This window comes from Notechis scutatus, chromosome 11 (genome assembly GCF_049901735.1).
Source record: "Notechis scutatus isolate UNSWTSFEM ecotype Mainland chromosome 11, rNotScu1.2, whole genome shotgun sequence".
Lineage (NCBI taxonomy): Eukaryota > Metazoa > Chordata > Lepidosauria > Squamata > Elapidae > Notechis > Notechis scutatus.
In genome coordinates this window covers 1,355,001-1,381,659 of record NC_142019.1, presented here as the reverse complement: position 1 = coordinate 1,381,659, position 26,659 = coordinate 1,355,001, and the positions used below count along the sequence as shown (strand labels likewise).

The 26,659-nt window shown below is 42.4% G+C and overlaps 2 protein-coding genes across 4 annotated transcripts; both read right to left on the bottom strand.

Moving 5' to 3' along the window:
* Window positions 1-659: 659 nt before the first annotated feature.
* CHRNA3 (cholinergic receptor nicotinic alpha 3 subunit) lies at window positions 660-11,712 on the bottom strand. Its single transcript, XM_026684537.2, has 6 exons — window positions 11,409-11,712; window positions 6,189-6,328; window positions 5,932-5,976; window positions 4,260-4,369; window positions 1,756-2,770; window positions 660-851 (listed from the first exon to the last, which is right to left on the bottom strand). The coding sequence occupies exons 1-6, from the start codon at window positions 11,506-11,508 to the stop codon at window positions 723-725; spliced, it is 1,539 nt and encodes a 512-aa protein (XP_026540322.2). The 5' UTR covers window positions 11,509-11,712; the 3' UTR covers window positions 660-722.
* A 2,573-nt stretch (window positions 11,713-14,285) lies between these two features.
* On the bottom strand, window positions 14,286-23,642 carry CHRNB4 (cholinergic receptor nicotinic beta 4 subunit). Of its 3 annotated transcripts, none has more exons than XM_026684551.2 (6): window positions 23,377-23,642; window positions 19,868-20,013; window positions 19,151-19,195; window positions 18,312-18,421; window positions 16,756-17,728; window positions 14,286-15,684 (listed from the first exon to the last, which is right to left on the bottom strand). In XM_026684551.2, exons 1-6 carry the CDS (start codon window positions 23,381-23,383, stop codon window positions 15,544-15,546), a joined length of 1,422 nt encoding a protein of 473 aa, XP_026540336.2. In that variant the 5' UTR covers window positions 23,384-23,642; the 3' UTR covers window positions 14,286-15,543. The 3 variants fall into 3 exon arrangements, with proteins under 3 accessions (XP_026540336.2, XP_087828619.1, XP_087828620.1); XM_087972493.1 differs by lacking the exon at window positions 23,377-23,642 and adding an exon at window positions 22,167-22,477; XM_087972494.1 differs by lacking the exons at window positions 19,151-19,195; window positions 19,868-20,013; window positions 23,377-23,642 and adding an exon at window positions 18,611-18,655 and having other exon boundaries at window positions 18,312-18,500.
* Between the last annotated feature and the right edge of the window lie 3,017 nt (window positions 23,643-26,659).

Sequence of the window (26,659 nt, the reverse complement as noted above, 5' to 3'; positions counted from 1 at the left end):
ATGGTTGGTTGCAGCTAACCATTGTTAAGAAATGGCCTTTTCAAATGCAGCTTCTTAGAATCTGCATACGTTCCTTTTATTGTTCTTGGCATAGCTGCGGCAGTTTGGTTTGCAAGTCTTGAAAGGCCACTTCAAGAGAAAATTTTAAATTTGTGCAAATGCTTTTGTAAAACAAAGATGATCTGTGGTGAGCAACCTTGGAGTTCGGCTTGTACTAGTCCAGTTATGCCTCAGATTCCAGTCATGCTAAATATTTCCAGCTTAGGCACTCAAGAAACTGATAGGTCTGTAGTTAGCTGGATCTGCTTGGTTTTCTCCCTTACATATTGGTACTGCTGCTGTCATCCCCTAGTCCTTATAATATATTTGTTATCTGATTTTCATATTTGCCTCATTAAAATTGCAGGGAACTGCATTTCTGTATGAATGAGATGGTCTTGACTCTCCTTGTCCAAACTTCTGCAGAATAAATTAATGCTATTTTAAGGCTTAATCTGACAACCATAAAAATTCTCTCCCACTCTCAAAAAAAGGAAAAACCTAGACAAAAAAATCCTTCAGTCTTATACAATACCTCAAAATAATACATCAGTTGTTTTCTTTATCTTCTTCGGTATCTTTATTTTGGTACTCAAAGAAGTAGAAATAAGTAATTCAACATCAGCGTAATGTGTTTAGACACCAAGAAGGAAAAAAAGTCGTTTTTTGCAGTGTCACCTTGTTTAAACTTCATCTCTGATCAGCAGTGGTTGCAGGAACAATCCTGCTGTCCCCAAAATACACACGAGAGTAAATACCCACAGGAAAATACGATCAATTACCATGGCAACGTATTTCCAGTCATCTTGAGTCTGGAAGAAATAAGCAGAAAATTACATCAATTTTTGAATAATCTATTTTGTGGGCCTACTATGTATATTTCAAAGTCATTGGTACACTTGTCTTTATAGAGAGTACAATAAATAGTTTCAAAACTAATACTTGTGGGGGTAGGGAGGAAAACTTAAGTGAAAAATAAACAAGTTTTTGTCTCCTGACTTTCTTCCTTGCTTAATTTTGGTTATCTTTGTAAGCCTGAAGGTGCACTTGTTAAATATGGGAAGGTGAACTATTCCATGGAAATTGAACAGCGTTGAAATTACAGATGAGCTTGTAAATGTGGAAAAGAGTTCGCAAAAATATTCTTCTTTGGTTCCAAATAAATATTCAGATCACCGTAAACTAACTTGATCTCTTTTTCACAAGGTTTGGTGAATAGATGACTCCCCTATTTCCCCTTGTAAAAAAATAATCTGCCTTTCCTATTGTTTAAAAAAATGTGTATTTTTTATATTGGTTTCTGTGTGTTAAGCACTGTGACCTTTCCATCTTGCAAATCACAAATGCTCATCTTTATTGCCTTTAGAAGATCTAACAAGTTCTTGGATGCTTCCACAGGCACCTGGTAGAAAGTAGACATAGCACAAGACCTTGGTCAATCTGAGCAGATGTTACTTCGGTCTGGTCGGAAAATGACCAAAATGTGGATGTTGCAGAGCTATTAATTGACACCAAAGTTGTCCAATCTTGGCCACTTTAAGACTTGTGGACTTCAACTCCCAGAATTCCTCAGCCAGCTTGGCTAAGGAATTCTGGGAGAAGTCCAAAGGTCTTAAAGTGGCCACGGTTGGACACCCCTGGTTTACAGTATCGCCTTGCCAGCATGAGGCCACATCAAGTATGTTGTGTAACGTGGAAATTAAAATATATCCATACCTCCTTGGCTTTATTCTGCAGTTTCATGTTTTCGGCGATGTATTTGACACTGTCCATCACATCTCTCATTTCTGGCGATATAAATGAAGATGGAAACAACGCTTCCATGGACTCAGAACTGGAGCTCTGCATCAAGTTGCCAGGGGCAGCCTTCGAGTATGTTTTGTGTTCGTGCAGGCAACACGCATGTGTAAACCCTTGGCATGAGAAGCAGTCTTGACTGCTGTCAGGCATATGGATGAAGTTCAAAGGCGTCAGCTCTGCATGGGAAGAAGGCTTCGCTTTCTCGGGTCTGCCCTCATCTTTGTTGCTGTGGGGCTGTGCCATGAACATGATGCGGGGGAGAAATTTGAGGAAAACCACCTTCACCCACTCCGGCATGGTGTGTGTCCTGGGAGTTCTGTAGTGGACGTTGAGTACAAAGACGGTGATGGCGATGGAAAGAGTGACAAACAACATGGTGAAGAGGAGGTACTCTCCAATCAACGGAATCACCAGTGACGTGGACGGAATGGTCTCCGTTATGACCAGGAGGAAAACGGTCAAGGATAAGAGGACCGATATGCATAGAGTTATTTTCTCGCCGCAGTCCGATGGAAGGTAGAACACCAGCACAGTCAAGAAGGAAATCAGAATGCACGGAATGATCATGTTGATGGTATAAAACAAGGGCAGACGCCTCATGTACAAAGAGTAGGTGATAGATGGGTACTCGGCATCACAGCAGTTGTAGTCGATGACTTGATAACGCCCGGGGGCTTTGATAATGGCCCACTCTCCACTTTCCCAGTAATCCCTGAGGTTCATGGTGGAACTAACGAGCACTAAGTCGATATGAGTTTTATCGTGGGTCCAAGAGCCAAACTTCAAGGTGCAGTTCTGGTAGTCAAAGGGGAAGTAGGTCACGTCTATTTTACACGAGCTCTTAAATATGGCCGGAGGCATCCATGTGACGTTTCCAGTGTAATTGAGCACGGCTTTCGTTTTGTCATCCACCTGGAAGTCTCCAATCGCACTGTCAAAGACATTTTGAGATAACGGGTTGGGTATAGAATAGGTTCTGGCAGTTGGAATCGGTTATCAAAGTGACTGAGCAACTTATCCTGGGAAACCGTAGATGGGGAAGAAGAATCCTCAACAATAGCTCATAGGCTCTGTTCCCGTGCCATGCAAGCAACACTCAATGATGGGCACGTCTCCAGGGAGTCTCAGTCACCCATGTCATGGTGACCCTCCCATGCTACCACCTCTTAAAATACTAGACAACAGTAGAGACCTTCAAATTTCTAGGTTCTACTATATCACATGACCTAAAATGGACACCTAACATCAAAAACATCATCAAAAAAGCCGAACAAAGAATGTTCTTTCGGCTCCAACTCAAGGAAGCTCAAACTGCCCAAGGAGCTGCTGATCCAGTTCTACAGAGGAATGATTGAGTCTATCTGCACCTCTATAACTGTCTGGTTTGGTTCTGCAACCCAACAGGACAGACACAGACTCCAGAGGATAATTAGGACTGTAGAAAAAACAATTATTACCCACCTGCCTTCAATCGAGGACCTGTATACTGCACGAGTCAGAAAGAGGGCTGTGAAAATATCTACAGTCCCCTCACATTCTGGACATAAACTGTTTCAACTCCCACCCCCAAAACGATGCTATAGAGCATTGCACACCAGAACAACTAGACACAAGAATAGTTTTTTCCCGAAAGCCATCACTCTGCTAAACAAATAATTCCCTCAACACTGTTCAACTATTTACAAAGTGTACACTACTATTACTGTTAATCTTCTCATCACTCCTTATCACCCATCCCCTCCCACTTGTGGTTGTAGGACTGTAATTTTGTTGCTTGCATCCTTACGATTTATATTGACTGTTTCCTAGTATGATTTGATTGTTGATTGTACCCTATGACTATCATTAAGTGTTGTACGTTATGATTCTTGATTCTTAACAAATGTACCTTTTCTTTATGTACACTGAGAGTATTTACACCAAGACAAATTCCTTGTGTGTCCAATCACACTTTGCCAATAAAGTATTCTACATTATACATTCTACATGGCTGTCCCAAAGGTGCATTTCGACTTTGTTTTTCCTTGAAGACGTTTCGCTTCTCATCCAAGAAGCTTCTTCGGTTCTGACAGCACTTTTGGGTCAATACTGGGCAGCACAGAACAGGGCTCTCAAAAGTTGGTTGGCTGCAGCAGTCATGCTTATCACTCCCTATTTGGTGATTGGGAACATGCTACTCATATAATTAAGTCATGTCTTCCCACCCACCCACCCACCCCACACACAAAACACTCATGAAATAGCAGTTATTTCTTGGAAAATAATTCACGAAGACTTCCCCAAATAGTGAGATTTGATGAAGTACTGTGGCGTATTTTCCTTGGGAATTTTTGCAATAATCTCTCTGGGATAGTAACTAATTAGGGCTAGGTACGTTACAGGAAGAAAATTTAAGAAGAGATCTAATTCCGTGATCTTACTTGTTATATAACATGATATCGGGCTTCCAGATCCTATTTGATGGCACTCGGACATATTGCACGCCACCATACTTCTCTGGATCCCACCTGAGTTTGTAATCATTCCAAATCTGGTCAAAGAAAAACATTGAGATATTTCAGGTGGACCTGTTTCATCCAAAGGCTAACCCTTAAGAGAGAAGAGTCTTTTACAGCACCTTAAAAAACAAGCAAGCATCATACAGGTAGTTTTTGGACTTACGACCATTCATTTAACAATGGTTTGAAGTCACAACTTGACCTGGAAAAACTGCCTTACAACCTATCCTCAAAGTTAACAATGGTTCACTAATCCCAACACTCACATGATTATAATTCAGGTACTTGATAACCAAAGACATGGCTGGCTGGGGAATTCTGGAAATCCACATGTCTGCAAAGGGTTGAGAAACATTGAGCTAGCTAGACACATTTCAAGAAGTGTGGACTTCAACTCCCAGAATTCCCCAGCCCCAGTTTATGACTCTAAAAGCTGAGCTGGCAAAAAGCCAGGCAGTAGACTTTTTTTAAAAACATAATTTTCCCCAGGCTAATGGCAGATAGTGTGTTTGTTGCTTTTTACAGGCATTTCTGCAAGTTGCTGCAGAGAAAAAGTGGGCCAACCACACTGGGATTTGCTCCTTGCAAATGATATCCACCCCCTGTCCTGGATACCTCTTCAGACTGCAGCGTTCATCTGTTTCCGAAAAAGAAAAAAAGCTTGCAACAATGCATTAAGCAGTTCAGGAAGAGAATCGGTACAACTACAATAGGGACCAGGTGGGCCTTTGAAAGAAGTGCATCCAATTGTGAACACCTCTCTTTTTCTCTCTCTCTACCTTTTAGTCTTTCTGAGAGGCCTGAAGAAGCATGTTTGATAGAGAGAGGTCTCTTGAACCCCAAACAACTCTTCTGCAACTTTCCTTTTCTACTGCCTGCTGAAAAACCAAGACCAACTCAACCTTCCAAGCAAAGGTGAGTGTGTTGTGATTTTTCTCTCCAAAAAAATGTAATGCAAGCAGCCTCTTGTCTTACCAAAGACAAAGGAGAACCTCACTTTAGAGCAGGGATGTCCAAACTTGGCAACTTTAAGATTTCAAATCCCAAAATTCTCCAGCCTGCTAGGGAATTCTGGAAATTGAAGTCCACAATTCTTAAAAGTTTCTAGGGGGTGTGTAAACTTGGCAAATTTAAGACCTGCAGACTTCAACGCCCAGAATTCCCCAGCCAGCCAGGTCATAAAATCGGGTGTGTGACATGTCTCACTTAATGACTTATGACTGCTTAATGACAAATTTTCTGCCCCCTATTGTAGTCCTAAAACTAAGTGGAGGACTACTCTGTAGTTGTTAAATACAAAAAAAAAAAATCAATCTTGACCACTAGATGTCAGCAGTGTATTAAAAGCATGTTTTCTGAACTCTTGAATTTTCATTCCCAAACCATCAATTTCAGGTAAATAACTCTTATTTTTTTATTTTAAAAATAAAAATATGCGTATCTGAATAAGTGATTGTGTGTTGTCAAAAAAAAAAACCAGTTAAGAATCCTAAGTCTTGAAAAGTTGAAATGTCTTTCTAACACCACATTTTACTTTCTTCTTCTCCCCCATATTCTTTTTAAACAAAATCTTTTGTTGTTGTTGTTGACTTACATGCTTCAGCCATAAATTAGTCTCCATAATCTGATTCACTTCATCCTGAGCAGGGGGGAAAAAAACAGGAACTGTATTTAAAACCTGAATTTAATAAAGCTCAGCTGAGCATCTGATCTGTTATCTGTTAAACTGTTATCTGTCATCTGTTATCGATTAAACTGGGGGGGGGGGGGATGAAAAAAAAAATACTGAGGATGCTCAACCAGATAAGAGATTTGAGATAAATAAAAAGAGAAGGTTCTCCAGTTACTCACCACTTTGATCAGCTGAGATAAAGACACTTCAAACCAAACCATGACTGGGTCAGACACGTTTTCAACAGGCCGGATGATTTTGTTATAACTGGCAAACAATTCCTTATAAAGCCGATGTTCGTCATCGAAACAAAACATACCTGGAAAAAATATACTATAATTTTCCCTTGTATGGATCTGAGCACTAAGCCTGCTGAGAACTGGAACTGACCACTAAGGCCAGCTAGTGAATTCTGCTGTTAAAGCCTTAGTAAGGCCACACCTAGAGTCCTGCATCCAGTTTTGGTCACCACACTATAAAAAAGGATGTTGAGACTCTAGAAAGAGTGCAGAGAAGAGCAACCAGGAGGATGAGGGGACTGGAGGCTAAAACATTTGATGAACGGTTGCAGGAACTGGGCATGAAGGATCAGGGGAGACAGGATAGCAGTCTTCCAATATTTGAGGGGCTGCCCCAGAGAGGAGGAGGGGGTCAAGCTGTTTTCCAAGGCACCCGAAGGCCAGACAAGGAATAATGGATGGAAACTGAACAAGGAGAGATTCAACCTGGAAATAAGGAGAAATGTTCTGACAGTGAGAGCAATCAACCCATAGAGCCTTCGGAAGTTGTGGGAGCTTCATCCCTGGAGGCTTTCAAGAAGAGACTGGACGGCCATCTGTTAGAAATGGTGTAGGGTTTCCTGCTTAGGTGTGGGGTTGGACTGGATGACCTAAAAGGTCCCTTCCATCTCTGTTAATCTGTTTAATCTTTGTTGCTGTCTGAAAAGCAATTCTGTAGATTTTGGTCTTGTTTCTACACCACCTAGGAACCATACCTGGTGTGTATGATGAGGGGTTTGAAAATACAGTACGGTACTTACAACAGTTCATTTAGTGACCGTTTCAAGTTACAATGGCACTGGAAGAAGTGATTTATGACCATTTTTCACACTTATGAACATTGCATCATCCCCATGGTCACGTGATCAAAATTCGGCCATTTGGCAACTGACTCATAATTACGACGGTTGCAGTGTCCTGGGGTCATGTGATCCCCTTTTGCGACCTTCCCACAAGCAAAGGTCACTAGGGGAAGCCAGATTCACTTAACGACCGCATGACTAACTTCACTACCGCGGCGATTCCCTTAACGACTGTGGCAAGAAAGGTCGTAAAATGGGGCAAAACTCGCTTAACCAATGTCTCGCTTAGCAACAGAAATTTGGGGCTGGGTTATGGTCGTAAGTCAAGGACTAGCTACATGTCGCCTTTTAAAGCCAGTGGCCCGGATTTTGGGTCATCCCTGGACTGTCCTGTGCATACAAGCAATTATTTTTGTCTTCTGCTATGCAGAAAAATCTGAATCAATTTGCCATCCCAGCTCTTGCTTGGGGTTCCCTAAAACCATCTCCATCCCCATTACCAAAATATATCAGAGAGCAGATTGAGATCTAAAACAATAGTTGAGAGGTTTGTTTGGGTTTTTTTTTAGTTATAAAAACCTAAAAGTAAAAGGGCCAATGTTAGCTCGGGCCAAAAATTTTGGACACAATATTGAGTTAGAAGATTGGGAAAAAAATGTGGAACAAAAATTATACTTTAACAAAATCCACCACACATAAAGAAAACCAATACAAGATGTTTTACCGTTGGCATTTAGCCCCAACAAGGCTTGCAAAGATGTAACCCAATCTAAACCCTAACTGTTGGAAAAGCAAACAAGCACAAGGTACTTTTTTCCATGTCTGGGTGGCTAGGCCCAGAAATTTTAAAATATTGGATTAAAATACAAAAATGCCTAAACGTAATCACCCACTGTCAAATAGAGTTGAAGCCTGAATTATTTCTCCTGGGAATCATTAAGGGTAAATACCCCAAAAAGATTAAATATTTAACTATACCTATTATTACGGCAGCAAGAATTGCACTAGCACAAGCTTGGAAAATGTCTAACATACCATCAGATTGTTTAATAATCCGAAAATTTTTTGAATATGCAGAAGTGGATAGACTCACCATAGATCTGAATAACAAGGAAGACTCGGAGTATTATGCAACTTGGAACAATTGGTATCAATGGATAGACAGTAGAAAAATGAAAGGTATAGGTTAAAAATAAGCTTTAAAATGTACTGTCAGAGAACGATGGAAAATTGTACCAAGTTATTTTCTTTTTATAGATCTATTCATATTTTAATATTTTAATTTCAATTGTTGAGAGATTATTATCTCGAAGGAATCTGGTAGCCTCTTTTAAAGACTAATAGATTTTATCCAATGAGATCAACTTTGGGGGCCATCAGATGTACGGAATGACTGAAGTGAGGTGTGATTCCCCCAAAGTTGCTGCCTTTTAATAAATTGTGTGTGCCTGAAAAAGTGCTATGGATCGTCTCCTGATTTTGGGCTATTGTAGACTAACACAGCTGGCTTCCTCCAATTATCCAGAAGGAGGGAGTGATCCAATTTAATTTCCTTAATGTCGATGTGGCAGGCACAGAAAGCACAATTTGCAATGTGTGTTTGAGAGATGGAATTAATGTGGACCTGCTGTCGTGGGCTGAAAAATGTGGCGTTTGTGGGTTTTGTTTTTGCTCTGCCTGGTAAATTATAACCTTGCGGAAAAAAGCAATCTAATTAAAAAACAAACAAACCTTGGCAAAAACAGGCTAATTTAGCAAAAGGCATTTGTTTTGTGTTAGGTAAATGGCCTCGGTTTGGAATGGTACAACTCTATATTTGATCAATTTTATATCTAGCATTAGATTTTTTTTTTCTTGCATGAATGGGGCTCGCTTTATTGTTTCAAAAAATAAATTCATAATAATAAATAATACAACATTTTGCACTGTGCATCCTTGTATCAGTAGAAGGCCCTTATCACATGTGGAGCATAAACAAAAATGAAATGGTAGCTTGCCAATAGATAAAACGCCTTATGTAGATTTTCTCAAGCAGATGATAATCCATGAAATGATTCAAAGACCTCAATAATACAGATAGATATAGAGAAGTGATAAAGATGAGAGAGAAAGATGATATAATAGAGAGAGAGAGAGAGATCTGCTAAAATGTGCATTAATGCATACAGTATTAAAATATTTAACAGTTGTCCCTATACCACACCCAAAGGGAAGTCTGAATCAAAATCCTCTTGCGAGCTGAGTTTGGAGTTATAACTGGAAGAAATTCACTGGGGGGCGGGGAATGAGAAATCTAGGGCAGAAAGAAGAAAGAAAAAAGCAACCAAAGAAGCAGGAAATATTCTTCATTTATACCACTGTCAAGATGGAAAGCTGAGGCATTGTTTTGATTATATACACCAAGCCCTGTATGTTGAATAAGGTGCCATTCTGGAAGGGAGAGAAAGAAGCTGCTTTTGGAAAGTAGGAACTGAAAAGGTCTTATACGTGACCTCAGCTCTTTCGTGCCTCAAAAGATTCTGGAGAAAACTGGCCCAGACCAATCTGAAATTCCAAAGAATTTGAGTTGGTGGACTGATGGGAATTTATCTTCATCTCAAGCAACTTCCTTTGTTCCTTGGAGGACGTTGGCACGAGCAAATAAGTTATTCAGATTCAGAATAGAGCCTGGAAAGGGACCTTGGAGGTCTTCTAGTCCAGCCCCCTGCTCAATCAAGCAAACTTGTTCTTTTCCAGACAAGTGATTGTCCAGTCTTTTAAAAGAAAAAACTTCCAGTGATGAAGGATGCACAACTTCTGTTCCACCAGTTAATTGTTCTCACTGTTTGGAATTCCAGGTTGCTTCTCTCCTTGGTTAGTTTCAAGGAGAGACTAATTATAATTACAATAATTGAAGACTTGGAAGTTATGACTGAAGATTTGACTGCTGGCATTTCTGAAACTTGGCTTTTGTTGAGGTTTTGCCATTTTTTGTTAAATGGCAGGACGCTGCACAGTCTTAGAAGCATTTGGTTGTTTCCAGGAGTTGAAACAAACTTAACAGCTATTATTAAGTCCTTTCATCAGGTGCTAAGAAATATTTGCATCCCAGTTTGGCGAAGGAAAGAGGATTCTCAAATCTCAAGGATCAAATGGAAGTATTAATCTTCGGATTAATATCATCCTAAATATTACATTGTTTTAGCCTTTAAGATTACTATTTTTATTCCACCCTTCTGATGCTGGTCTATGACCATAGTAGATTTGATTTTTTGAATTTGAGCCTACATTCGGCTATGCTTATTGGGCTTCTAATAGCACATTCTGTCTGGTCCACAATAATTTAAGAAGCAAAAGACAGTTTTATTAGACACTTCCATGCATTTTGTGTATAGCAGTGTTAAGCTTTCTCAGCCAAGCCAGACTACAAAAGAATTGTTTCAGGCGAATGGAATTTTCAGAGACTTTAAGGAGCTCAGTTTTTAATTCAAAAATCTGTGTTAGGAAAATTTGAAGCAGCTCTTTCTCAGTAACTAATGCTTAAACTATAAATATAAAAATAGCCACATATTCATTTGGATAAAGTTGAACACCTAATACTGGCTAAGATGGAAGGGGGGAAAAGAAATAACCATTATTTAAAACTGCTTTAAAAATAAATGTATTTAACTTATCCTTAATGTTATATGCTACCGATAACTGACCCATATATTCTTCAAAGACAACCCTTTTAAGGGACTAAATAATCTATTTTCTTAAATAGAATTTTAACTTAAAAGTATCTTCAGGGAGTCGTGAATATTAAACATTGTCTTTGACATAAAATGCTTTTTCATATTTGTCTTGTTTTTTCATACCTTTATTTCTTTACCCGTTGGATGGAGCTGAGCGTTTACCGGCCAGATGTAAACACTCAGCTCCATCAAGTGGGTAGAGAAATTCAAATATGATATTTCAAAAAAATACAAATTACCGGATTACAGTGTTATAAAAAGGCAGAATTTCTATACCCAGCCAGTTTACCTGTTGAGTTTATTTGAAAACTCTCCGTTCACTGCAATTACTTTATCGATTGGACTTCCTAACCAACATATTGTTGCTGAAATTTAAAGGTTAGCCATTTCAACGTCCAAAGCCAGTCCCTAAACATTTGCAAGAACTGTAAACTCTGGGTTTTTTTCAAGACAATAGGCAAAAGGGAAGAGAGAAACCCTGAACCACACACTACCCCGATGCAAACCCTGTGATTATTTAAATTAAAAGGTACCTCTAAGCTCTTGCGAACATCTTCCCATCACCCAAACCACACAAAGAAGGCAAAACCAGAAATCCTGCTCACCTTTCAAGAAGAAGAAAAGCAATGCCATCAGCATGCCAGCCCGCCTCGCCATGGCGTTCTGAATTTGCCACCTTCTAGAAATGAAGTCGGTGGGTGGCATTTTACCCGCCGGGGGACTTTAAAGAGGGAAGGAAGGCTGAACTCGGAGGGAGGCACTCATTAGAAACGGGCAAGCATCAGCAGTGGGAACAAGGTTAGCCAGCTCCTTTTCTGTTTCTCTCTAACAGCCCTGCCCCTTTGCTCACAGCCCCAGCGATGGATGGGCGCTGGTTATCCACATGGCTGCATGGTCAGAAAAGGAGAGGCTTATACCTGTACGGCAGAAGCTGGGTTGCAGGGCAGGATTAAACCCATCCTCAGAATTCTATGCCAAAGTTTCCCCTCTTCTTCTTTCCATCCTCTCCACCTCCCTCCCCTCAAAAAAAACAGGTCTGATGAAATGAAAACAGCGTAATGGGATTGTGGTTGCCGAGCTGGCTTGCCTTCAAATAAGATTTTTGGAGCAGATGTGGCTGGCAAAAGCCTGTTAATGAATTAGCTTGGACCCATGATGATGATGATGATGATGATGAGTTATGGCTGGAACTTGGCGCTTGGACCAGCCTGTCCAGCCCGGGAGCCAAACAGCCCCCATGGGAGTCAGCCATTCCCATAAGTTGCTTTGTGGGCATCATTAATGGCTGGGGACTTGTGTGGGTAGGTGTGCGGAAAACAGAGAAGTCAATCCCCAATTTTCTCTTTGGTGAGATTGGACAGCCCTTTGTCTGAAATGGTGCAGGGGGTTGGACTAGAAGGCCTCCAAGGTCCCTTACAACTCTGTTATTCTGTTAATTGCAATCCCCACCCCACCCTGGAATGTCCGGGAATAGGTGATTCTATGGATCAGGTCTCTCCACATCTTTCTATGCTCCGCCTGTCCGGTGTCCGTTGTGATGGTATCTGGCCGCCGTGTTCTTTGGCCTCCGGGTTTCCTTTTACCGCTTATTCTTCCAAATAGAATTGCTTTCTCCAGTGAATTTACACACACACACACACACACACACACACACACACACCACCACCACCACCACCACCACCAAAACAAATGAAACACAGTTTGGTGATTTTGACCACAGTAATACGTGTACCCTATGGTCCTGTCCAACTAATCGATCAAATACATAGGATAAGAAACGTGGACTTAGTTTACCTTTACGCGTTCCTTGTTCCATTTATTTTATTTTATTTTTTGAAGTGTGGGTCCTTCTAGGTCAGCCAAATTGTAGCGTGGTCTTTGGCCTTTTAAAAAATGGTGACCCTCTTTTCTGAATGACCATCTCCAGCATTTCTTAGTTAACCTGGCTTAAAAGGCCGATCAATCTCTTTCTGTTTCTGACATTTAAACACAAATCCAACCATTAACGAGGAGTTTGACGGACTGTAGTTCTAGATGTAGGAAAGATGCTGTGCTCCTTTGTGCGTTGTGGGATGGACCGAAAAGAGTTGGGTTGATTTTGGAGAATGAGAGTTGGGATTTGCAGAATGTGCTTTACTTCTAACCTCATCTTTTTTTTTTTTAGCAAATGAGTATTTTTGTCTAACTGTGCCAACCAGGCAGGTGAAATCTTCCATCGCCACCCATATTTTTCAAAAACGGCATGTCTCCCATTATTGTAGTTATTGATTTTCTCTTCTTGCTTTGCAGATGTTGGTAATTGATTTATCTGGAGGAAAATTCATGAACTCACGGTGCTTTTTATGTATTTGTTTCTTGAGGGCCTCATATCCCATGGCTTTAGCTCCTACAAATCAGAGCTCAGCATCTGCTTTTAGGAAAAGGTACGGAGAGAACTTATCACAGATTTAAGTCACCTCGTGGTAGACCTTGAGCTAGAAGGGAATGTAAAATGTGTGATTTGATTCTCCTGCTACGCTAAGCCACAAGATACCTTACTAGTGCCTTAGAACCTACCTATTGTGGTTTATAAGTCATGGTGTTTAGATGATGGGTGTGATACAGCTTCGTCAAGCCACGAGTAAAAAATGCTTTTGGTTTAAGACAATACATAAGTCAAGCCTGAACGTGGAGGGACCTGATTTACAGATAGTCCTCAACTTATGGCTATGGTTGGGATCAGAACTTCAGTCACTGAAGCTAGCTGGGAAGGTTGCAAATGCTGGGCACATGATCCTGGGGCACGCAGCAATCGTCATAAATACATATTGTTTGCCAATCACCCATATTTCGATCACTCAGGGGACATTGTGTTGGTTGTAAGTACAAAGATCAGTCATGTCACTTTTTTCCAGTGCTGTCCTTATGTTGAACAGTCACTAAACGAGTGGTCTTAAGTCAAGGACTTCTCACTGAGTTCATATACTGTATTGCAAAGTGTTTGATATATTGGCCAACAAAGTAAATATTAGAAATGCCACTGAGATAGTGCTAATTTCCAGGCCTTCCTTATTCTGGAGCAACTAATTTTGCACCCTTTAATTGCTTTTACACTTGCCAGCCTGTAGCCTGATTCGTTTAATGACCCCATAATCCCTTGCAGGGTGGAGTCAGAGCAACTGTTTACTGGCCGGATGCCCTTCCCGTTGCCGATGAGGAGTTTTGTCCAGTAGATAACATTCTCATTGTGCCCAGAGAGAGAAATATCTGCTTCTGCTTAGGATCAAACTCACAACCTCCTGATTGTAAGGTGAGAGTTCCACCTCTAGGCCACGGCACCATTCCCCAATCTTGAATATGTGGTACTACTTAAACCTTGGGGAAGGAGGAAGTATGTATCTGTAGCACGAAAGCACGTACCAGTTTTCGAAAGGGAAAGGGGGAAAAAAATGGAATGTCAGAAAGCGACACGACCACAACAAAACCTCTCCCACACAAAGTACTTAAATAAAATACTCTTTTAATACACAATCTTGGGCATTTAATGCCATACCATTACACGTTACCTCCTTCCATGGCTACAACTGACCCCAGCAAAACCTGTTAATGTGGTTTCAAACATTTCAGAAGTACATCCATCCTCACAGTCACGTTGTCCCCCCCGGGCTTCGTTTCCCTGCATGAATGCTTTAGCCCAAACTCTTCGGTCCTTACTCTGAACATGCATAGAATAAGAGCGTGTGAACACATCTGCAGCTCTCTCCCATAATGCTCGATCATGGTTTAGTGTTACTAGGATGAGCTACTGTAGGTTTAATCTTTCTGACCTTCACCTTTGCAATATCTGCAGACAACAAAGCCCAGGCTGCCGATCTCATCTCTTTTAAGGAAGAACCTCATAAAACTTTTTATATCTCCTTAATCTCAAGAGACAGCCTTATTATAACCCTCTGAAATCTCAGGGGATGGATTCCCATCATTTGCCTAGACTCTCAATTTTTCAGGAGAACTTAAAATGGTCTTCAGAAAAGGACCCCTTTCAAAACCAGAGAAACAAGTGGAATTGCCAAAACATCAGTTTGGTTGTCTGCATCTTTGTTTGTGGGAGCAGCAGCGAAAGAGGGAAAAAAAATCTATTTTAGATGGTTACTTCAGATCTTTGATGTGCAAGATTCTTGGTTCTGCAAAAAGAAGGACTTTCCTTCAAGTTTTTCAGGGTCTTCTGGAATGAGTGGAGGTTGGGGGGCTGACCCTCTTTAGATGTCTGGATCAGATCATACCAGGATCCTACAGTAAGGAAAATCATCTTGCCTAAAAATAATTCTTTTCCTTGTTTTTCCCCCTTTGAAGTTGTTCACAAAACTAAATTAAAACCAGGGTTGTGTCCCTTGCACAACCTACATTTTGGCCAGCCCATCACAACTCCCTGCAGAATCACAAGAACCCTGCAGAACCAGCTGAAGAAGAGTGCTTTCATAAAATAAAAATTTAACAGTGATACAATTTTTCCCCCTGGAAAAGCCAAACCAAAACAGTTAATTGAAGAGTTCCAGCTTAAAAGGAATAATAAAAGTCCTTTCAAACTACTCTTGTGTAGAAGGTCTTCTCATGTTGCACGGATTATTCATTTTTTAACTGGGAAGGGGCAGTAAACAAACAAACAAACCAAGATCTGGATAAAGAATCTTGAAATTGAAATTGTGGAACTCGGAACTTCCCACCCTGTGAACAAGCAGTCTTTGGCATTAGATTCAGCTCAGCTTACGGGCTCATGGCAGGCTGGTGGTTTTGAAAAAGGGGCTGCATGAATAATCCAGTGGTTCCCAGCACACAGATGAAGACAAATATCCAGAGGAAGAGCCTGTCCACCACCATGGCCACGTATTTCCAGTCTTCAATGACCTGGAAAAACAAAGCAATTAAATATCTTTAATAAACCGTCCATTGCGACACAATCCCTCCCTCCCAGCCCAGCTTGTGTTTTTTTTCAATAGTCTCCCGTGTCTTTCTCTTTGCAATTCAAGAATCACACACACCCAATAATGAACTGGGAAGATGAAGGCTTAAAAAATGGGCAGAAACAAATGCTTCAAATACACACACACACACACACACACACGGAGGATGGGGCAGAGAGAATAGAAAAAAGAAGAAAAACCCACCGTAGCTCCCACAACCCCTCAAAATAATAATAATAATAATAATAATAATAATAATAATAATAATGAGGAGGAGGAGGAGGAGGAGGAGGAGGAGGAGGAGGAGGAGGAGGAGGACTGAGCTTGGTAATTGTGGAATTTTGTGTTTTAGTTAAAAAAAAGCTGAAACCCTGAATTCTTGGCATTTTCTTCCTGCAGAAATGTTTGTCAACCTTTTACAGTGAGAAGCTACCTTAAAAAAAATTAAGTTGACGAGATAATAATGCAGCTGTTCTTACTAGAGAACTGGGCTTGTCGGGTTTTTTTTTCCCCAATGGGTGTTAATTAGGAGTAATTAAAAACTAAGGAGAAATTTCCTAACAGTGAGGACAATTAACCAGTGGGAGGGCTTGCCTCCAGAAGTTGCGGGTGTTCCTTCACTGGAGGCTGTTAAGAAGAAACTGGGTGGCCACTTGCCTGAAATGGTATATATATATAGGGTCTCCTGCTTTAGCAGGGGGTTGGGCTAGAAGACCTCCAAGGTCCCTTCCAAACCTGTTATTCTACGTTCCAAGAGTAAGCCACCCCTGCCTCCCAAGTGGGTATGTTTGACAAGTATTCAGAAGAGTTGATTTACTACCACATTTTGTCAGAGATGCCCCTTGAATTCATCTCCGTGGTAGCTGATCGGTCCAACAAGCAACCCAATACTCATCCCTCAAGACGAGCGAACATGTCCTTACTTTCCGTCTGTGCAAGAGAACAAACATCTCAAGCTCCAGGGAAAGGAAATTCTAGGACTTTTGGAGGTGGAGGAATGCTTTGTGTCACTTACACTCTCGTTGTTGTCCTCGCTCCTCATGTGGTCCGCTATGAAGCTGACTCCCTCAATTGCTTCTTGGACATCGGGAGAAAACTTCACGGAGGACCGTAACCTCAGGTCTTGATGGCTGTGGACATGGTCGGGGTTGTCTGTGAGCTTCACGTTGTATCTTTGGCCTGCTGCTGTGTTCACAAAGTAAGTACAATCCCTGTATGTGCTGGAGAGATCCGAAGGCGAGGACTCCACTTTGTTCTTCTTGCGGTTGGTCAACCGTTGGCTCGCCGACTGGTTGTGTGGCCTCCTCATGAAGAGGAAGCTTGGCAGCCTCTGAAGGAAGACCACCTTAACCCAGGGAGGCATTGCATGAGTGCTGGGAGACCTGTGGTGGACATTCAGCACACAGACACTGGTCACAATCGAGAAGGTCACCAACACCATGGTGAACATCAGGTACTTCCCAATCAGTGGAACATCCAGAGAAGTTGGAGGGACGATTTTGGAAATCAGGAGCAGGAAAACGGTCAAAGCCAGCAGGACGGAGATGCACAAGGTTATCTTCTCTCCACAATCCGAGGGCAGGTAGAATACCAAGATGGCCAAGGACGTGATCAAGACACAAGGTATGATGAGGTTGATGGTATAAAACAGGGGCTTCCTTTTGATGATGAAGTCATATGTCACGTCCACATAGTTTGGATCTAAAGGGTTTTCAGTTCTTCGCCCTGGGAGGGCCACAATGTCCCACTCCCCACTGGGAGTGAAGTCATCCGTGCTGGCCGAGTCTGTTTTCAAAATCATATCAATTTCAGAGTGGTCATAAGTCCAAGAGCGGAATTTGAGGGTGCAGTTCTGTTGGTCGAAGGGAAAATGCTTCACTTCAATCTTGCAGGCACTTTTGTAAATGGCTGGCGGCATCCACAACATGCTTCCATTGTGCTGAACAATCACATTTGTGTAGACAGAGACTTCGTAGGTACCGTCGGCGCTAACGAAACCCAAAAGCAAAAGCATAAAAAAGAAAAATAACTATTTTTAGTTATTTGTTTAACAAGAAGATGGGCTGCCACAATCCACATTGACTCGACGCCACGGAATATATATATATATCAAGGCTCTCCAAACTTGGCAACTTTAAGACTTGTGGACTTCAACTCCCAGAATTCCCTAAGCCAGCCATCCTCAGCCAGGCTGGGGACTTCTGGGAGATGAAATCCACAAGTCTTAAAAGTTGCCAAATTTGGAGAGCCCCAGAGTATATCATGGATGTTAATGCGAGTTTACAGCTAGTATCAACCTTTTAATGCTATGAATGCCCTCCTGCGGGAAACATCCATTTATAATTAAGTAACTAAAGCAATTTAGGGCTGAACACTTTCTCCCAGACCAACAATTCTTCAATCGACAAAGTGTATTCCATTAGGAAGCAAAAAAAAAATACCTAGTTTGGTCCTAAAAATGGTTGCCTTGAATGTTGATTGCAAACAGCATCCTCTTTAAATTTTACTCTCTCGTAGCGTCAAGGAGGAGAGGCACCCCATGCACAATCTTATGTAGCAATTCTGACTTACTTATTGTACAGCACAATGTCTGGGAGCCACACTTTCTTAGCCGGTATCCTTAGTTTGTTGATGCCTTCATATTCTGATGGTTCCCAGGCCAAGCGATAGTCGGTCCATTCCTTAAAAGCAGCGCATAACAACATGTTCAAGGACTGCCCCTGCTTTGCACAAAATTCAGAAAGGATCTGGTTGCACCTGCTGACAAGTTCGGGAAAGACTTTCAGCTTTCGGGAAGTGCAGCCCCCTTCTCTCAAACACTGCATGCAGCATGACTGATGTGGGGTTTAAGACAGGGTTAAATGCCTCACCCTCCTGTTGTTAAATTCCATATCAACTTGAGGAATTTCATGGATGGATTGAGTCACAGCACTTCACGAAAGCTGAAGCCTTCCATTAAATTGTCAGGTTTAAAAGGTGCTATCAAAGGCCTTCTTTCTAAATTATTGCAGCTTTTCCTAGCGGAGGCACAAATTGCCAACCATTTGAGGATGAGTTGTTGTTTTGGGGTTTTTTGTGGTTGATGCTGCTGGTTTGTTTTAATCATACCTACAGTGCAAAACATAAAGTTATGTTTGGCAAAAGCTGACTCTTGATTAAAACAATGAATTCGATACACGGCTGCAGAACTTCCCAGCTCACATCTAGTATTCTCACGTGGGATTGTCCGCTCCCAGAGAAGGGGGGAAAAAAGGGTCTACCACCATTTCCAGTTTGGAAGGTCTGTGGCATCCACTGAAACACCTGAGAGCAAACATTTCAGGTCTGCTGTAGAAGTTCAAATGAATAGCAGCCAGAAGGCACACAGTTCAAAGTTCTAAGCAATCTTGGAGATACTCATGGACATTTACCTGGTTGAGCCAGACATTGGTGGTCATGATTTGTTCCCGTTCATTCTGAAGAAGAAAAGAGACAGAGATCACAATGTCAGTCCTGGGTCCTGAAGGCTGAAGCTTTAATTCTAGGGGATTTGGTAGAGCAGAGCAGGAAATGAAACGTAAATTTAAAAATATTTATCCAATGCTGGAAGAGGGAGTTATCGTGGAGTCAGGATTTCTCCACTTTGGCAATGTTAAAATGTGTGGACATCAACTCCCAGAATTCCCCAGCTAGGGAATTCTGGGAGTTGACATCCACACATTTCAAAGTTGCTAAGGTTAGAAACACTATTCTAGACTTACAGTTTGGGAGACATGCAGTAGTGTCTCATTTTACCCCACAAGGCATGTGTAGGCACACCACACTAAAGCTCTTTTACAGCTATATTTAAGTATGCAGAACTAAAAGTTGTGATGTGTATTCTCTGGAATTTAAAAGCAATACAGCAAATTGACAAACAGAGGAAAGTGGGGGGCTTAAGTGACCATTTTATTGACCATCCATCCTTTTGTTTGCATCCCTTCAGTTCCTTGAAATTGAATCCTTTTGTTGTTGTTTTACGATAGAAAAAAAATGTGTACACACACACACACACACACACACACACACACACACAGCTCTATGACTGTAATAAACTCCTGCTACTATGACTTTATAGTTTGAAAGCAGAGAGGGTTCTTCACACCCACCACATTGATAAGCTGGGACAGAATAACCCGCAATTCTATCACAACTAACTGTGAAGAGTTGAAGGCCGGGCGAATTAAGTTGTTGTAGCGTGAAGCGTTGAGGAGATGGTTCATTAACTTCTCTTCAGCGTCAGCCGTCTCACTTCCTGTAAAGTAGGAAAGAAAGAACTGGGTCACAGAAGGGAGGCAGAATCCTGTCCTTTGATAAACCCCCCATGGCAAGAGATGATGACCTTCAACCCATGAGAGTCCTACGGAAAGTTGGCCAACTCTTCGTTGGCCAAGGACGATAACTAACAGACAATGCAATGACTATTTCCTGAAGTAACTCAAAAATCTTCTTTCTTGCTTCTCCTTAGCATTAGAAACGTATTCCAGAACTCCAGGAGGCTCTTATTTCCTTTCCAGGTTGGCATCTAAACTCTGCAACTTAGTTATAGAATATCAGAGTTGGAAGGTACCTTGGAGGTCTTCTAGTCTAACCCCCTGCTCAGGCAGGAGACCTTATACCATTCTGGATGGCTGTCCAATCTCTTTTTGATGTACGTATTTTTTTCTGGTTTGGCCTTGATCTGTGGGCTAATGGCTCCATTCATCATATGAGCTCTTCTCATTGGGGTTAACAGACTGAGGGCAAACGATGGCTTGTGTCAGAAATACACCCGAAAGTTTAATTGAAAAGTTGGTTTGGAAATCTCTTTGAACCACTTTCCTTAGCCTCCTCTTCTCTTCCCCCCCTCTGTCCACTTAAAAGTGCTTCAAATTAATGAGCTCAGATCCTAAATGAGCAATGACCCATCCTATTCTAGTGTGTGGGTGGGGTAGCTTTGCCCTTATTTGCGATCCACTAGGTGTCAGCAGGTGGCCTGCACAAATCCATTTGTGAGGCTCAACGTGTTTGTGTGCAGAAAACCAATCCTTCTGTGTTTTCAAAAACTCATCCTTTCCCATCCATGTTAAGAATCATTGTTCCTAACCGAACTAAATACGGAACACACACGATGCATTCAACAGTCAGGTTCACAACTCTGTCATCCTTTTTACGTGTTATTCCTAAAGGTCAGTGTGCACGCAGTAAAAAATATGGTGATAAAATTATCTTATCTTACTGCTTTTTCCCCCCTCTTGTGTCCATGAAGAGATGTGACCAGTACAGTTTTTCATCTTGCCGATTAAATTATTTTACATTGGATCAAGAGTCCATGCTTCTCTGTGAAACCCCTGAAGAACGCAAGCGGTAGCTGGCTTAAAAGAGACAGAGAGAGAGGGAGGGAGGGAGAGAGGAAAAGAGAGAGGAAAAGAGAAGAGGGGGGGGGAGAGGGAGGGAGAGAAGAGAGAGAGAGAAAGGGAGGAAGAGAAAGAGAGGGAGGGGGAGAGAGGAAAGGAGAGAGAGGGGAACGGAAGGAGAAGAATCCAAGTGGCTGATTTAAAAAAGAGAAAGAGGGAGAGAGAGAGAGAGAGAGAGAGAGGGAGGAAGAGAAAGAGAGGGAGGGGGAGAGAGAGGAAAGGAGAGAGAGGGGAATGGAAGGAGAGGACTCCAATTATGAGTGATTTAGTAAACCACCCACTGAACGATATGGGCAACTTATGTGCTGTGACTCCAACAGCTGGTTTGTTTTCTGCAGCAGTCCCACAGCCAACATGCTTCTCTAATAATTCAAGCGGGGTGTCATGCGTCACGCGTCAGGGAGAGCACTTTAAAGCGAGCACCACTTTGGAAATGGGATTGATTTCTTTGCAGGGAAGCTGGCAAACGAACTTGCAGAGCTTTGCAATACTCGCTCAGCTCGAAAGGAGCCCATTCTTCTCTGTCCTCCAGGACTGGCGAATGCCAGGTTCCTGCAGATAATCAGATGGATTGCATCACTCTTCCTCAAGCCGGAAGCCATCGGGATGGTCTGGGAGCACAAACCCCATCATCCCCAGGCAGCAGGGCACCACGTCAGCTGGAAGGGATGGGAACTGTAGTCCAAACATATCTGGAAACCTCCCAGGGCGAGCAGGCATGGCCTCTCTCTCTCTCTCTCTGCCTAGAAGCTCCCAAAGTTGTACAAACGCTTTGCGCCGATTCTGCATTCTGTCCCCAAAAAAATCTATCTTGAAATTTCCGTAGAGTTGCACAATTGGGGGGACTGAAACGTTCGGTTTAATTTTGGACATTTTTGGATTCTTTCCAGTCCCCGACTTTCTTTCCCCTTCTGGGTAGCTTCTCTCTGAAACACCGTTTTGGAGACACCCTGCACACCCATTGGGATTTTTTTTTTTCAGCTACTCCTAATAAAAACATTTGCCTACTTACAGATTTTGGGATTTTGCCTTGAAGAACTGACATAGTAACGGCTGTCTCTTCTGTTCCCACCCCATCTCAGAAGCCCGTGTATCATTTCAGTTTTTCTAACCCCAGTAAGTGAAAGGAAGAAAGGTTGAAAATATGGCGGGCGCAGCTTCCTCCTCTGTGATTGAATGCGAACAGTCCCGACTTCTCGATATCCTCTGGAATATGTGACTTGCTCCTGACATCAAAGAAAATTCTACACTCTAGGGCACTTTAGACCTACAACCAAAAATGCAGCATTGGAAAGGAGTAAGTTCTAAAAGGGAAAACCATCCTGAGAATCCTGCCTTAACATAACCAGAGAGAGAGAGAAAGGGAAAAAACAAACCAACTTTAAACTCAAAGGTGGAGGTCCCATTTTTAAATCTGGCCTCTGACCTTGTTCCTTCCACTTGAAATGCTTCTCGTGCATCTCCAAAAATGGCCAGGGGTGTAAGAAACCTTGGAAAATGGGATTAACCACAGTAGAAAGAGTTCTTGTGAAACAGACGCGGTGGACTTAACCGAGCACCCTTCCATTTCAAGCCCATTTGGAATGATTTCAGATAACAGTTATGAAATCTCATTCCCCAACTAATCAGTCTTTATTTGCCGGATGTGCTGCCAATTAGTGCCAGGCTAAGCAATGTCTATGATGGTACCAGCAGGAGATATATAGAGAAGGAAGAGCGTTTTTATGCCTCGGTCTCTCTTCACGTGCCCGCCGGCCTTTCTAAACCACTTTTTAAAGCATCCGTGGAAAGTCCAAAGAAAGGGCAAACCAGAATTTCCTCCCAGTAAACCCTCCAAGCGGACAAAACCCAAAGAGTTACCTTGCAACAGTAAGCATCCCATCCTGGATCTATTCTCTGCTCTCCTTGATCAAAGGAAGCATCTGCATCAAGAACCAGTTATGCCTGCTCAAGGATTGACAGCACATCGATCTTGCTTGAAACCCCAAAAGATGCCCCCACAACACAGACTTCCTTCAACTTTCACACCTTGCTAAAACACTGTGGTCCCCGTTCTCTCCCCCCCCCCTCACACACACACACACACACACTTTTCTCAAGGAATAATTTTCCTAGCAAGACTTTTCATTTCTTTTCTTTTTGAATGAGGCTGAGGAGGATATGCTTTTTTCTGGCTAAAAGTCTGCTTCCCAGCTGCAAACCGAAGGAGAAAGGCTACTCACCATTCATAGAAAAGGAAAGCACAGCAAAGACAAAAATGGGTTGGTATTCCTCATGGCAGTGAGCAAACCCCCACCCCACCCCCAGAGTTAAAACCCTGTTGATTCCAAAACACCACAATTGTGTGCAGAAGAAGGAGAAGAAGAAGAAGGAGAAGAAGAAGAGAACAGGAGTTGCGAGGGCAGGACAGGCGTGGAGGAATCAAAGCGAAACAGAGCTGGGAAGCAGCTGGGAGCCGCAAGAGGTTTCTGTGTAGGACCCAGCAGGTCTTCCAAGAAGGGGGCGGTGCTTCCTCTGGAGGCCCCTCCCCCTTTGCAGCTGTTTAAAGACGAGGCAATGGAGAAGGAGTAACAGATGAACAGAGTTGGAACCTTATACACACCAGTCTGGAATCAATTCAGGATCCAAGGAACTCTCTTTAGAGGGGCACCTAGCAAGATTTCCCAGGGACTCACAGGCTGTCTTCTAAAAGTGGCTGCGCTAGAGATGCAATACAGATTTTGCAATACTGATAGAGCGGGGCGCAGGGAATGCAATACACATTTTGCAATTCAGATGGAGGAGGGAAGGATGGCAGGGCAGCTTGTTCGATGAGCGAAGCCCGAGAGAGAACTTCACTGGAAAAGCATCGGCTGAAGTGTCAGTCAGTCAAGCGTTTACTGTCAACGCACAACATGTGTACAATGAATCAGAGTTCTGCTGGTTATCTATCCTTGAATCCACAAATAGAACAGTGGCCAGGAGGACAGAAGAGGTCCGTCTTATGTTGGCCATGAAGGAAGAGGAGTCAAGAATTTGCCGTTCAGGAGGAGATCCCAGGTTTATCTCTACTTTTGTTTGAAGCCTTCCCAAAACTGCCTGATGGAACTCCTGATGGCTTCCCCTCTGATGTTCCTTGGTGTGCACCTTCCACAGTTCTTCAGTAGCAACTGAAAATTTCTCAGACTTGTAGTCCCTGTGGGAGAGGCCGTGTTGAGTAAGGAAGATCCTTTCTCACTGCTTTGTTTCCTGAGTAAACCCAACAAAGGTGGAAAAAGTGCCCCTATTGTGACTAAAAACGGGAAATAGTGGGCCCAACCAGGCCTTCATAGTAACACTGGAGTTGTTCAGTTGGGTCAAAGGAAAAGAAATTCAAATCTAGGGTTGGTTTCTCTCTTCAGGGGCCACCCCTGAGAAGCTCCTGAGAAACTCATGGTCCAGATTAAAAAGACTCCATTGATTTTGGCTCTCAGGAACAAGATGAGTCAAATCTCCAACTTTTAAGCTTGTGGTTGGTGATTGACTCTCTTCTGGCAATTCCAAATATACTTCCCTGGGAATAAAGTCCCTTGGATCACACAACCTTAGCAACATGAAGGTGGGTGGACTTCAACTCCCAGCGTTCCCCAGCCCCAAAAGAGAGAGAGAAAAAGTTGGGCCAAAACAGCAACCTCCTGCCCCTTAACCAGGTAAACTGGTTAGACTCATTTAGCTCAAACTGAGAAAGCCAACTCAGAAAGCTCAAACTGCCCAGGGAGCTGCTGATCCAGTTCTACAGAGGAATGATTGAGTCTGTCATCTGCAACTCTATAACTGTCTGGTTTGGTTCTGCAACCCAACAGGACAGACACGGACTCCAGAGAGTAATTAGGACTGCAGAAAAAACAATTACTACCAACCTGCTCTCAATCGAGGACCTGTATACTGCACGAGTCAAAAAGAAGGCTGTGAAAATATCTGCAGACCCCTCACATCCCAGGTATAAACTGTTTCAACTCCTTCCCTCAAAATGACGCTATAGAGCCCAGCACACCAGAACAACTAGACGCAAGGACAATTTTTTCCCAAATGCCATCACTCTGCTAAACAAATAATTCCCTCAACACTGTCCAACAATTTACTCAGTCTGCACTACTCTTACTATTAATCTTCTCATCACTCCTTATCGCCCATCCCTTCCCACTTGTGACTGCATGATTGTAACTTTGTCTCTTGTATCCTTAGGATTTATATTGACTGTTTCCTAGTATGATTTGATTGCTTATTTGTACCCTATAACTAATGTATGTTTTCTTTTATGTGCACTGAGAGCATTTGCACCAAGACAAATTCCTTGTGTATCCAATCACACTTGGCCAATAAACCTACTCTATTCTGTTCTATTCTATTCTATTCTATTCTATTCTATTCTATTCTATTCTATTCTATTCTATTCTACTCTCATTGGATGTCGGGGTGGTGGTGGGGAAAATAGCGATAATATTAATCCAAAATTGGTTCTGGGAATCTCAGCCAAATTTAGCGGAGTGTTTCCTGCCTCGTCTCCTTTAAGATTAGACTTCTTGCTGCAGATCCAGCCATGGCAGCCTACTTTCTTGGTCTGGATCTGGATCGGATCCTTCCTTGGACTTTTGCCTATAACTAGTTCAGCAGAAGATTTTTTTTGCTTAGAGCGCTTTGGATCCCAGCCCATTTCCAATGCACTGGTTTTGGCACTGCAGGCAAATCCAGTGGGAGGGGACAGGACACCTTCCGTGGTCTGAAAAGCGAGGACACGGCACTCTGCAGGATCCTGCCCTTCCCATAAGGCCAGAGAGGGTGGGAAATAGCCTGGGGCAGTGGGAATTGTCGTCTTCTGGCAGGATCCACAGCCCCAAGGTAATGCTACCTTATCGGATGGAGGCATTGATGCAGCTTCCCTATCAAAACATATTTCATACACTGCCTGTCTCTGTATTTTCAGGATACACGTTGTATAAGAAACATAAGGGGGGAAAAAAGACTTTTAACTATACGATTTGGGATGAACACCCTCTAAATGGTGTGAGAGTAGGAATGGATTTCCAGAGGGGAAAAAAATTGCAGACTACAGGAGCCATTAGCATCACTCAGGTGATGCCGAGGACACAGATCAACCTCCAAGTGCTTCAGTGACCTGCTAAAAGGATGCAAATGACCAGCTGTCTGCAAGGAGTATAAATCCTTCCATTCCCCACCATCCAGTCCGAGCTGAAGAAGCTTCTTGGAGAAGAATCGAAACGTCTTCAAAGATAAAAACAAGAAAGTCCAGTTGCCTCTTGGGGCGACCAAAGGTGGATGTGACTGAGAATCTCTACAGACTATAAGGGGGAAAAAAGTTGTTTTCTACACACAACAGCTGGGGTGCCACATTTCATTCCTACAGAGCTACAGGAAACCTTCTGTCCCTCCACTAGACAACTGACTGATTCAGTAGAGCAAGAAACATAAATATGAAAACTTCAGTGACCAGAGCTGAGATGGGGGTTTCCTCCTTCTCCCCCCCCC